The sequence below is a fragment of the Corvus hawaiiensis genome, chromosome 1, assembly GCF_020740725.1.
Source record: "Corvus hawaiiensis isolate bCorHaw1 chromosome 1, bCorHaw1.pri.cur, whole genome shotgun sequence".
In the NCBI taxonomy this organism is placed as follows: domain Eukaryota; kingdom Metazoa; phylum Chordata; class Aves; order Passeriformes; family Corvidae; genus Corvus; species Corvus hawaiiensis.
In genome coordinates this window covers 93405052-93417483 of record NC_063213.1, presented here as the reverse complement: position 1 = coordinate 93417483, position 12432 = coordinate 93405052, and the positions used below count along the sequence as shown (strand labels likewise).

General features: G+C 64.7%; 1 protein-coding gene across 2 annotated transcripts; it reads left to right on the top strand.

The window, feature by feature from the left end:
• The first annotated feature begins 514 nt into the window (after positions 1-514).
• ARHGAP27 (Rho GTPase activating protein 27) lies at positions 515-11675 on the top strand. 2 transcript variants are annotated; one of them, XM_048314265.1, is made up of 16 exons: positions 515-646; positions 901-1636; positions 4792-5220; positions 5925-6140; positions 6471-6581; positions 6674-6741; positions 6840-6927; positions 8195-8299; positions 8687-8785; positions 8857-8947; positions 9082-9201; positions 9699-9797; positions 10062-10139; positions 10292-10426; positions 10798-10903; positions 11016-11675. In XM_048314265.1, exons 2-16 carry the CDS (start codon positions 920-922, stop codon positions 11191-11193), a joined length of 2640 nt encoding a protein of 879 aa, XP_048170222.1. In that variant the 5' UTR covers positions 515-646; positions 901-919; the 3' UTR covers positions 11194-11675. The 2 variants fall into 2 exon arrangements, with proteins under 2 accessions (XP_048170222.1, XP_048170231.1); XM_048314274.1 differs by lacking the exons at positions 515-646; positions 901-1636 and adding an exon at positions 2600-3259 and having other exon boundaries at positions 11016-11671.
• Positions 11676-12432: the final 757 nt, after the last annotated feature.

Sequence of the window (12432 nt, the reverse complement as noted above, 5' to 3'; positions counted from 1 at the left end):
AACCTGACACCGTGTCTCTGTGGGAAGAGGGTAGGGAATGGGTATGCTGCCTGTCCCTTGTCCTCTGTCCTCCATCCTCCCTGCCCATCCTCCAGGGTTTTGCTTGGGAAACTGGTTGGGGGACCCTTCCCCATTTTCCTTCCCGTCTGCTCCCCACTGGTGTCAGCCTCTCCCATCGTTATTTTTCCCTGCGCCCATGTGCCAGGAGGACTTCGGGTGTGCCCACCAACACAGCAGAACTCCCTGGGGTGTGTGGGGACAAAACCCGGGACAGAACAGCTCCCATGGGGCCCCCCTAATCGGGTCCCCATCCCACTGCCCAGGGAGGCCGTGCCAGATCCGGGAGCAGCGCAGATCCCGGCTGAGCCGCGGGGCTGGGCCCTTCCTGCGGCAGGAACCTCCCGAGGAGCCGTTTCCTCGTCGGGCGGCAGCGGGTCCCCTCCGCCAGCGTCCCTTCCCGCCCGCCGAGGGGAGGAAACGCGCCCCACAACCCCGTGCTGCAGCCGGGGGCCGGGCACCCACCCCGCCGCGGAGCCCGGCCCCGTCTCTCGTCGAGGCGGCGGCGGAAACCGGGCGAGTCGGGACCAGCCCGGCGCGGGCACGAGCGGCACCCGCGGGCGCGCACCCGCCCCAGCGCCGGCCGCAGGTGAGAGCGGGGCCCGGGGGCCCGGGGGCTTCGGGGGCTCAGCAGCTTGGGGCTCAGCGGCTTTGGGGTCTCGGGCATGGTGGTAAGGATGGTGGCGGTGACCCCAGGGCTGTTCCAGCAGGTTCGGGCGGTTTGCGGAGCTGCCGCATAGGGCTGGAGCTCAGCGGGGACCCCGAGGGAGCTGAGCTGGGGGGTCCTCGCCCCAGGACGGGTTGGGCGCTGCCGTCACCTTTTCCCTGCCCCGTGTCCCGCAGGCGGAGGCGCCGGGAGGCCATGGAGGCGGCGGGGCCGGCGGAGGAGGCGCTGGTGCTGGTGGAGTACGGCTTCGAGTACCGCGCCAAGGACGGCACCTTGGTGTCCATCAAACCCAACGAGCGCTATGTCCTGCTCAAACGCACCAACCCGCACTGGTGGCACGTCCGCAGGAGCGGGGACGCCCGACCCTTCTACATCCCGGCCCAGTACGTCAAGGAGCTGCCACCCATCGCCGCCCCAGCCCCGCTTGACCCCCCGCCACCAGGACATGCTGCGACAGAGCCGGCCACGCTCGTCCCTCAGCCCCCGCCAGCCTACGAGTATCGGTTCATCGGCGCCGCCGAGCCGGGCGAGCCGGCAGGAGGGTGCCCGGTGCCCCGCAGGGACTCGATGCTCCAGAGGGACTCGGTGCCCAGGAGGGACTCGGTGTTTCAGAGAGACTCGGTGCCCAGGAGGGACTCGGTGCCCAGGAGGGACTCACCGCCATCACTCAGCTCTTTTCGGGTCCTCCCGGGGCTGACCCCGCACCCCGCTGAGCCTGTGAGACCTTCGCAGTCCCTGGATGACCTGGCGCGGGTGACACCAGCACCACGCGGTGCCACTGCCATGGGGGCACGGGGGGACCCCCCAGGACACGCTCGCCCGCTCGGGAAGAGCCGCTCCGAGACCCTCTGCGCCTCCGGCAAGGACAGGGACGTGGCCAGGAGGCGGCCGGGGGCCGGCCCCGCGGCTCAGGTACGGTGACATCCCCACTGCTGTCCCCAGAAGCTGCGCTGCGGGGGGGGTAGCGGGTAGGGGTGTTGAGCCTGAGCCCCTCGGCTGATTCAGTGGCCGTGTTCCCCCACTGAGACCTCCAGCACAGGGTGAGGTGACACCCTGGCACCGCAGCCACCGCTGGGACCCCCCAAGTCCCCCCACCGAGCTGACCCCGTGGGACAAACCTGCATGTGACCCCCCCGTACGAGTTTACCAGAATTGACCGTCTCGGGGCTGTGAGTGACCGCCTGCACTGGGGCCCCCCCGCACACCCTTCACCCTCAGCCCCCTGCCCCGTGCCTCAGTTCCCCCCTCATGGGCACCCCTGGGCTCTCCCAGCCCCAGAGCCCCGTGGTCCCCGGGACAGGGGGACTCGGTGCCACCCAGAGGGGCTTTGGGGTGTCCCCCTCAGGTTCCCGGAGCGTTCCGGGATCAGAGGAGGCAGAAAGGGGTTAACAGGGAAGCGCGGCAGCTCCTCCCTGCCGGGGCGGGTGCCTCACCTGGGCGCAGCACCCAGGGACCGAGGTGGGTGCTGGGTGCACCCCGGCACAGGCCAGCGCCCCGACACCCCAAAGCCACGCTCACCCCACACCAGTAAGTAGCAAAGGGCCCTGCCCAGAGCCCCCTGGGCTGCCCCTCCCCCGGGGTCACCCGAGGGTGGGGCTCCCCCCCGGCTGCTCACCTGCCGCCAACACGGGCTGGGGTACACGGGGTGAGACAGTGACGGCACAGGGGTGGGTCCCACGACCTTGTCCCCTCCTCACTTGTCCCCGAGCACCTCACTTTGGAGTAACCCCAAGCACCTGGAGCACCCCAAGTCTGAGTGTCCTCCACTTCTAGGGGGGCTGGAGGGATTGTGCCACCTGGGGGAGTTGCTGGAGGAAATGGGGTGTTGGTGGTGGGGGGCTATGTTTTACACCCCATTTTCACCCCATTTCCCCCCATTTCCCACCCAATTTTTACCCCATTTTATACCTTGTGCCCCCAGCTGTGCCCTTTGCACACCCAAAGCCTCCGACCCCCCTCTGGGGGTGAGCCAGCATAGTCCCCAGCCCGAGTGCCACCACGGGGGCATTCCCCTTCCCTGCCCAAATCCAACCGGTGCCAAAACCATCCGGCATCGGGCATGGCGGGACCATGATCCTGCCACCATGTGCACCCGCCGGGATGGGATGGGATGGAACGATCCCGGTGTTGCGGGGACACAGCAGCCCCAGATCAGCCTTCGGTGGAGCAGTGTGACACCAGACGGGGCACCCAAAAGTTTCGGGGATCATCCCAGTGCAATTCCTGCTTGCTTGGCCTTCGCTTTGCCGGAGGGGATGGCGAGTGGAAGGTTGTGGGGGACGGGTGACAACAACCCCCAGAGGAGCCAATTCCGCCCTGGGCGTCTCTTCCGCTCCCCAAACCCGGCAGGAAGCGGCGGGTGCAGGGCCCGGCTCAGGGCGCCAGCGGTGTTACCGGAGCCTCTCGGTGTCCCCACGGCTGTCCCCACCCCGGTGCCCCCAGTGCTGCCCCAGTGTCACCGCGATGGGTGACCGGGCGCCGGGGGGTCCGCAGCGGGCCCGGAGCACGGTGCTGCAGCTGCTGCACTTGGGGAAGGTAGGCAGCACCCGAGGGTGCACCCAGCCGGGGGACAGGGGGGTGTTTTGGGGTCAGCCCTCCCCATGCTTCCCCTTGGGTTTCCCTGGGGGTTTATGGGCACCGGCGGGTGTCACCATGCCCATCCCAAAGCAGGGAGGGGTACCCGGCCCCCCCAGGGATGAGAACCACCCCAGGGATGCACCCATGGGGAAGAGAGAGGTGCTGGGGGGGCTCCGTGCCAGGGATCCCCCATTGCCACCCCCATGTCCCTCATCCCCAGGAGGAGGGTGACCCCCCCCCAGTGGCTTCTGGCCCTGCTCACCATGGGGGGGTCGTGGGGTGATGGGGAGAGGATGAGGGGGTTTCATCGAGCTGCTGTCCCCCTCTGATCCAGGGTGTCCCCAAGGACACTGCACCCGCTGTCACCTCCTTCAGGGTGATGGGCAGGGCTGGAGCTGGGACCTTTGTCCCCACAGCCATTAGTGAGAGACTCAGGCTGTAAAACTGGGGAGATCAAAGGGTGCCAGGAGGGGGTTCCCTGCTGGCAGCACCCTCCTGGTCCCAGGGGACACATCCCCCGCCCCAAGCAGCCCCACAGTGGGGAGTCAGCCAGGCTGGTGCTGGGGATGTTATTTTGGGATACAGTGGTGAGACTGTCTGGTTCAGCATCCGGCTCTGAGGGGGAGGCCGGGGCTGTGGGTGCTGGAAGTGTCCCAGGGCACAGGTGATGAGGATGCAGGTAATGTGGGTGCTGGTATCGGTGATGTGGGGGCAGGAGGTGTCCTGGGGGGCTGGTGTTGAGGGTGCTGGGGTGCAAGCGTGGGTGAGATGAGTGTGAGTTTTGGGGTGCTTGTGCTGGGGAGGTGGGAGCAGAGTCTGGGGGTGCAGGGGACGATCAGGCTGGAGGTTTTGGGGCCGCAGATATCAGTGCAGAGGTTGTGGGTGTTCATGGTTTGGGTGCCAATGATGTGGGTGCTGCACACAGCAGGTGATGCAGGTACCAGTGATGTGGCTGTGGATGGTGCAGGTGGTGCATGAGTGGGTACCCATGACACGGCTGTTGATGATGTGGGTGACATGGGTACCAGTGATGGCAGTGCTGATGATGTGGGTGCTGCTGCTGCAGGTGCTGATGATGCAGTGACACGGGCACCGGCGGTGCGGGTGCTGCTGCAGGTGCTGCCCGCAGTGGGTGATGCAGGTGCCAGTGACGTGGTGCTGGCTGTGAGGGTGCTGCCAGCAGCAGGTGACACGGACAGCAGTGACACAGGTGCTGGCACTGGGGACACCGATGTCTCTCCATGGCCAGTGGGTGCTCCCTGCCCCACTCTGGGTGCTGTGGGTGCCCCTCTCCACCTCCTAGCCACCTACACCCCATCGTCAGCACCTCCTGCCCCATGCTCTGGGGGGCCCGGGCAGGGGGGTGACCCAGCAGCCAGGGCAGGATCCGGCTCCTCAGCCCCTCACCCAGCTGCCACCCTGACACCACAGTGGGGACATCCCAGGAACGCCGTCCCAGCTGCCGTAGTGACACATCCGTGTCCCCCCAGGCACGCAAGGAGTCAGAGGAGACACCCGATCCCATCTACCTCAACATCCAGGAGCTGCGGGAAGAGGCCGCAGCCGCCAGCTCGGCCCCAGAGGAGCCCGGCGGCTCCGTGTCGGACTGGGAAACCCACACGGACACGGACAGTGGACATTTGTTTTATTATAACCCGGTGACGGGCGAGACCACGTGGGATTGTCCCTTTGGGCAGGCGGCCGATGGAGTGAGTCCCGCCGCCTCTCCCGCCTCCTCACTCGCATACAGCCCGGAGCTTCCCGAGTGGGAACAGCACGTGGACCAAGGAAGCGGACAGACTTTTTTCTATAATTCGGTGACAGGTGAGACGTCGTGGGACCCCCCCACTGCGGGAGACACGGGCAGCCCCCGGGAGATGCACCCTGGGGGGACGCGGTACGGCCCCATGGAGCAGAGGGTGAGCACCCAGCGAGGCGCGGGGATGGGCTTGGGATGGGGGGAGACAGGGATGGGAATGGAGATGAAAAAGGGATGGGATGAAAATGGAGACAGAGGCAGAGATCGGGATTGAGAAAGGGATGGGAGATGCAGTGGAAATGGAGACTGAGAGGGAGATGGAAACGGAGACAGATGGGAAAGGAGATGAAGACAGATGAAGATGGACAAGGGTATGGATACAGGGGTGTAGGAAGGGATGAGAATGCAGATGGAAACGGGGTGGGATGAAAATGGAGGCAAAGATGAAGATTGAGAAAGGATGGGAGATGCAATGGAGATGAAGATGGAGACAAAGGTGGAGATGGGAATGGAGATGAAGACAGAAGAAGATTGAGATGGGAACAGATCCAGGGATGTAAAAAGAGAGGGGAATGGAGATGGAAACAGGGATGGGATGGGATGGAGATGGAGACAGGGATGAAGCTGGAGATGGGAGACAGGGATGGGAATGGAGATGAAGGTGCAGATGGAGATGGGAATGGATACTGGGATTGAGATGGAGATAGAAACAGGAATGGGAATGGAGATGGAGACAAGGATTGAGATGGAGATGGGAATGGAGATGGAGAAGATGGAGATGGGGCAGCCCCCACCTGGGCAAGCCACACAGGGATGCAGGTCTCTTGGTAGGGCACAAGATCTTGACCAGTCTCTTCTCTCCAGCCACCCACTCCAGAAACGGATTATCCCGACCTGTCTCCAGATGAGCTGGAGTGTTATCCCGAGGAAGACTATTCGCCCGTGGGCTCCTATGATCAGGGGGCCTCTCTCTGCCTGTCCCCGAGGCGCCCTGAGGAGCTGGGCTCACCTCCAGGCTGGTATGGGCACAGCCACCCCGAGGGAATCGTGTTCTACCCCGAGCACTTCGCCCCTGACACGGTACGGGATAGGGATGGGAAGGGATGGGAACAGGGATTGGGACAGGACTGAGGATGGGCATGGGGACAGGGAAAGGGACAGGGAATGGAAGAGGAATGAGCACAGGGATAGGAACTGGGATAGGGACAGGGATGCGTTATGGACAAGGACAGGGACAGCAATGGGGATGGGGACAGGGCCAAAGATGCAGACAGGGGTAACTGCCAGGGATAAACGTCCTCACAAGCCCCCGGAGCAGGGGCTGCAGGGGCTCTGGGGTGCCGTGGGTGCACAGCACAGCCCCCTCCTGGCAGGGGCACCTTGGGCCTCACCTGACGCCTCCCTGCCCAGGTGCCATCGGGCGGCCGCCATGAGCGGGCCAGCAGCGGCTCCAGCCAGGACAGCGGGCTCTTGGCCTGGCACGGCACCGGGTCACCGGCAGCGGGCACCAAGGAGGAGAAGGTGAGCATGCAGCGAGGGGCACCCAGCCTGCCCCCACCCTGGCACCGGGGAGAGCAGGGGGCAAATTTGACACCCCCACCTTTACTTTCCAGTTTAAAAGCCTCGAAAAAGCTGGGGTGCTCAACCGGACCAAGACGCTGGACAGAGGGAAGCGGCTCCGGTAAGAACATCCCGGTGTCCCCTGCAACTGGCGACAGGAGTCCAGCAGGGTGGAGGGGCTGTGCTATCCCACTGTATGACCCCTGCTCTGCTCCCCAGGAAGAACTGGAGCTCCTCCTGGACAGTGCTGGAAGGGGGAATCCTCACCTTCTTCAAGGATTCCAAGCACTCAGCTGCCAGCGCCTTGGTGAGAGCCCCAATGGCCTCGGGGCAGGGCAGCTCCTGTGGGGTGGGACCAGAACCCATGGGACTGGGACAGAACCCATGGGACAGGGCCAGAACCCATGGGACTGGGACAGAACCCCTGGGACTGGGACAGAACCCCTGGGACTGGGCAAGGACTCACAGGATGTGGCCAACACTTGTAGGACAGGGACAGGCACCCATGGGGAACATGGCACTGGCCTCACCTCTGGGGTGGGGGTTCAGGGCTCTGTCTAGGGAGTGCAGGGGCTCTTAGGGGAGGGGGACCATGGCCAGCACCCACAGAATGCAGCCAGCATCCACAGGATAGGACCAACATCTGTAGGACAGGGCAAGGATCCACAGGATGGGGTCGATGCCTGCGGGATGGAACCAGCACCCATAGGATGAGGCCAACATCCAGGGCACAGGGCCAGCACCCATGAAACAGGACCCCTGGCACTGTGAGGGGATCAGCACTTGAAGGATGGGACCAGGACCCCCAGGCCGGGGCAGGTGCCATGCACAGGGACCCCTGGCACTGGGACATGTCCCCTCGCCCCCCCGCACACACACACACACACGCTCTCCCCACAGGGGTGCCAGTTGTGGGGCACCTGGAGCTGGTGGGAGCCAGCAGGAGGAAGCAGTGCCAGCCCCAGTCCCCCCCCGGGCCCAGTTCCCCCTCCAGTGCCCAGCAACCACCGGATGCAGAAGTTGTCATGGGTCTTGCAACACCCTGCGGTGACAGCAGAGAGGGGGGAGACAGGGGACCCACAGCTGGGGGAGATGCAGTGCTGGCCTCACCTCGGGGGTCCAGGGCTCTGTCTGGGGGTGCAGAGGCTCTTGGGGGAGGGGGCCGTGGCCAAAGTACCCTGAAACCCAGGGCACGAGGAGAACCAGTGGGTCTGATGCTCTCCCCCTGCAAAATCCCCTCCTTGGGGGCAACCACTCTCTCCCTTCCTGCAGTGTCACTGAGAGGGACCCCAAAGCTGGAGCCCCCCGGGGTCCCTGGGAAAGGCTGGGAATGTCCCTTGAGGTGATGGCAGGCCTAGGGTCTGGCTGTCCCCAAGCTGGTGGCCGTGACACTCACCCCACCACGCAGCCCCACATCCTAGTCCTGAGAGACCACAGGAGGGGACAGAGGGGTCCCATGGAGGACATCTGGCAATCTTGCCTTTCTGGAGGAGGGCAGCCCACACCCCCCAGCAGGATCCTGGTGTCCCTGTCCCCTCTGGGCAGGTGCCACCCTCATCCCCTTGTCCCCACAGAGGCACCCCAGCACCCTGACCACCCCCGAGCACACGGTGGAGTTGCGCGGGGCCACCCTCACCTGGGCCGGCAGGGACAAGTCCAGCAAGAAGAATGTCCTGGAGGTGAGCAGGTGACAGCAGGAGGGAACCTGGTCACACCACAGGGCAATGCCACACCTGCCCGGCTCATCCCAGCAGGGGTGCAGGGGATGGAACTGGGGACACTGGGGATGTGGGGACACCGGGGTGGGAGCACAGGGACACACTGCACTGCCGGCCACTGTCCCGTCCTGATGGGCACCGAGAGGTTACCAAGGGACATCCTGGCCCCCAGAGGAGTTTTTCCACTCGGGCTTTGCACAGGAATGAGGTTTCCAGCCGTTCCAGCTCCCCGGCACCGTTTGGTGTCACCGGAGTTGGCGTCGGGCTCAGCCACATCCTGGTTCCCAAATCCGCGTGGTTGCGGCAGCCCCGTGCCCTTTCCCTGACCTTTGCCTGTTGCTGCGGCAGCTGAGGACGCGGGAGGGCTCGGAATTCCTCATCCAGCACGACTCGGAACAGATCATCACCGCCTGGCACCGGGCCATCGCCGACAGCATCGGCCGGAGGGTGAGCAGGGCCCCCCGCCCCGCGGCCACCCCGGGGACGGGCCCCGGCGTCTCACGGTGCCCCTTCCTTAGGGCTCCTACATCCTCGGAGAGGAGGATGCCGAAATTCGGGCTGAATTCGGCTCCCGGGAGAAGCTGGGGGGCGGCGAGGAGAGGAGGGCAGGTGAGCAGCGGCACCCGGGGCGGGCCCGGGGGCCCGGCAGAACCGCCCACCCTGCGGGGTCCCCGGGGCGGGACAAGCCGGGAGCCCCGGTCGGTCCCTCGGGATGGTGCTGACCTGTGCCATGTCCCCGCCAGCCGCCGGGCAGGTGACGGGCAGTGCCGAGAGTGACACCAGCAGAGTCCGGAACAAACTCCGCAAATTCCTGCAGAGGCGGCCGACGCTGCAATCCCTGCGGGAGAGGGGCTACATCAAGGGTGGGTGTGGGGGGGCGCTGGGCCGGGGGATGCTGGGATGAGGGGCTGGGATGGGGGTGGATCGGGCATGGGTGTCAGGATGGGGATACATCAAGGGGATTGCTGGGATGAGACTGGATCAGGATGGGGTGCTGGGATGGGGCTGGATCAAGGATACGTGCTGAGATGAGGGTAAAGCCAGAGTGAGCGCTGGGATGGGGTATCGGGATAGGGCACATCAGGGGTGGGTGCTGGAATGGGGCTGAGTCCCTCTGGATGTCTTCTGGCTGGAGGGTGGGCGGGGACAGACAGGGGGATGGAGTTGACACGCCAGGCTGAGTGACCAAGCCCAGCCCTGACCCAACATCTTGGTGGTGGGTTCGGGCATGTCCCATCACCTCCAGCCACCCCGATGGCACACTCCTATGGGAACAGAACCCTCTCTCCCCAACCCTATCCTGCACTAGCCACCCTCCTGGTGTCCCCTGGCCGTGCTCATGTCCCCGCTGTGTTCCCAGACCAGGTTTTTGGCTGCTCACTGCTGGCGCTGTGTGAGCGGGAGCGGGGGACGGTGCCGCACTTCGTCCTGCAGTGCATCCAGACCGTGGAGAGGAGAGGTACCACCCTGGGGACAGGGACAGCCTGGGGCACCAGCACGGGGACAGCTCCGGGGACAGCCTACATGGGATGCTCGGGTTTTCCTTGGAATCCTGGTGCTGGCTGCTGTACTGGGTGCTGTCACTGTGTACCACCTGGCTGTGGGCATCCTGCAGGGGACAGCAGGGACACATGGGGACCTGGAGTTCCCTCAAGAGTGTCTAATGTCCCATCCCAGGGTGGGTTGTTTAACTGGGAGCTTTCCCCCATCTCCATCTGCCCAGGTCTGGACATTGACGGGCTGTACCGGGTCAGTGGTAACCTGGCCACCATCCAGAAACTGCGCTACAAGGTGGAGCACGGTACGGTCACCTGCGGTGACAGTGGGGGACAATGGGGTATAACCCCCCTCGAGGGGCAGAGGGACAGGGCTGTGGTTGGGGAGGGGGCAGCCGGGGACCTCCACCCATCCCCGGGGGCTCTGGACACAGCTGAGGTGCTGCCCCACCCCCAGACGAGCAGCTGGACCTGGATGACGGGCGCTGGGAGGACATCCACGTTGTCACCGGGGCACTGAAGCTTTTCCTGCGGGAGCTGCCAGAGCCACTCATCCCCTTCAGCCACTTCGACAAGTTCATCGCTGCCATCAGTGAGGGACAGGGGACGGGATGGGATGGGATGGGATGGGATGGGATGGGATGGGATGGGATGGGATGGGATGGGATGGGATGGGATGGGATGGGATGGGGTGGGATGGGGTGGGATGGGGTGGGGACAAGGATGGGGTTGTAATGGGATGGGATGGAGACAAGGATGGGAACTGGGATGGAATGGCGATGGGATGGGGAAGGGTATAAGGATGGGGTTGGGGACAAGAATGAGATTGAAATGGGATGGGAATGGAGAAAGAACTGGGACAGGGGGTGGTGATGGAGATGGGATGAGGATGGGGATGGAGGTGGGGACAGGGATGCTGTGGCCACCGGAGCCAGCCCCCACCGTGCCCTCCCTCCCTGGCAGAGATACAGGACCCGTCCCTGCGGGGCCGCTGCATCCGGGACCTGGTGCTGTCCCTGCCACCCGCTCACCATGACACCATGAAGGTCCTTTTCCGCCACCTCTGCAGGTGACCCCCCCTTGTTCCCCAAACCCTGCCTGGTGCAGGAAGGCAGAACACGACTCTGGGGACAGGTCCCGGGGTCAGGGCCATGCCGGTGACACATGCCCTGTCCCCACAGGGTGGTGGAGCACAAGGAGGAGAACCGCATGTCGGTGCAGAGCGTGGCCATCGTCTTCGGCCCCACGCTGCTGCGGCCGGCCAGCGAGGAGGCCAGCATGGCCATGCACATGGTCTTCCAGAACCAGGTGGTGGAGCACATCCTCAACCACTATGGATACATCTTCCCGGACGGATAAACCCTGGGGACACACGCGGGGACAAGCCCGGCAGCAGGGACTTGATGGAGCAGCGTCTCCAGGAAGGACTTGGCCATGTGTCACCTCAGTGGTGGCAGTCGTGGCTCCATGAAGGGCAGTGCGGGGACCCGGCTCAAGGGATGGGCACCCCGGTGGGTCCTCCTTGGCCAGCCCCTCCCACCGGGACCGGACGCGCGGGGGTTGAGCCCCAGGGGGTGTGCGGGGCTCGGGGGGTCCCCACGGGCAGTGGAGCGCTGCAGTGCCCAGCTCGCCAAGCCGGCGTTCCCAGGAGGGGAGGGAGGGTCCGGGCGGGCAGTGCCTGCTGGACGGTGGCACCGGCGGGCGGGCAGGGAGGAGCCGGGCAGTGCCATGGCTGGAGCCCCCTGCTCCATGCCCGAATAAAGAGCCCGTTCAGACACCAGGGTGAGGTGTTGCTGGCAGGACATGGGGACATCCCAGGGACATTGGTGGTACAGCAGGGGCTCCTGGTGACCCTTGGGGACACCACGTGCCCTCTGTACCCCATGAGGATGAGGGGATCTGAGACTGCAGGGCACGGCAGTGACCTGGGACACCATTCCTGGCTGGCATCACCAAACGCTGTCACCACAAGTGTCACCACAGACAGTGAGACACGTGGTGAGAGCCACACGGTCAGAGCACACGAGTTCCCATCACCCAGAGCCACCTCCTGGGGTGGGGACACCTTGGGTCACGGTGGTGACAAGCTGGGACACAACCAGGACTGGGTGGGACACAAAAAGGACGGCAAGGGACATGACTGAAGTGCTTTGGGACATAATGGGGACAAAAAAGGGCATGGCGGGGACAAAAAAGGGCATGGCAGGGACACGAGGAGGGGGTGTGGGGACATGGGACACATGTCCCTTGCTTTGGGACACAGCAAGGACAGCACATGGCAGCAGGGACATGGGGATGGCTGGGGTACAGAGGGGACACTTGGGGACACAGCAAGGGCACTTTGGGGTGTGGTGGGGATGTGTGGGGATGTAGTGGGGCCAAGCTGGGCTGCAATGGGGACACTTTGGGACAAGACAGAGACACTTTGGGGTGCACTGCGGTCATTTTGGGGCACGAGGATTCTTGGGACACAAAGGAGAACTTGCAGGGCTGGTGGTTTGGGACACAACGGGGACAGTTTGGGATGCAACTGGGACACTTTGGGACACAAGGGGACACAGCTGGGGACGGGACAGGGACTGTTTGGAATGCAGGGGG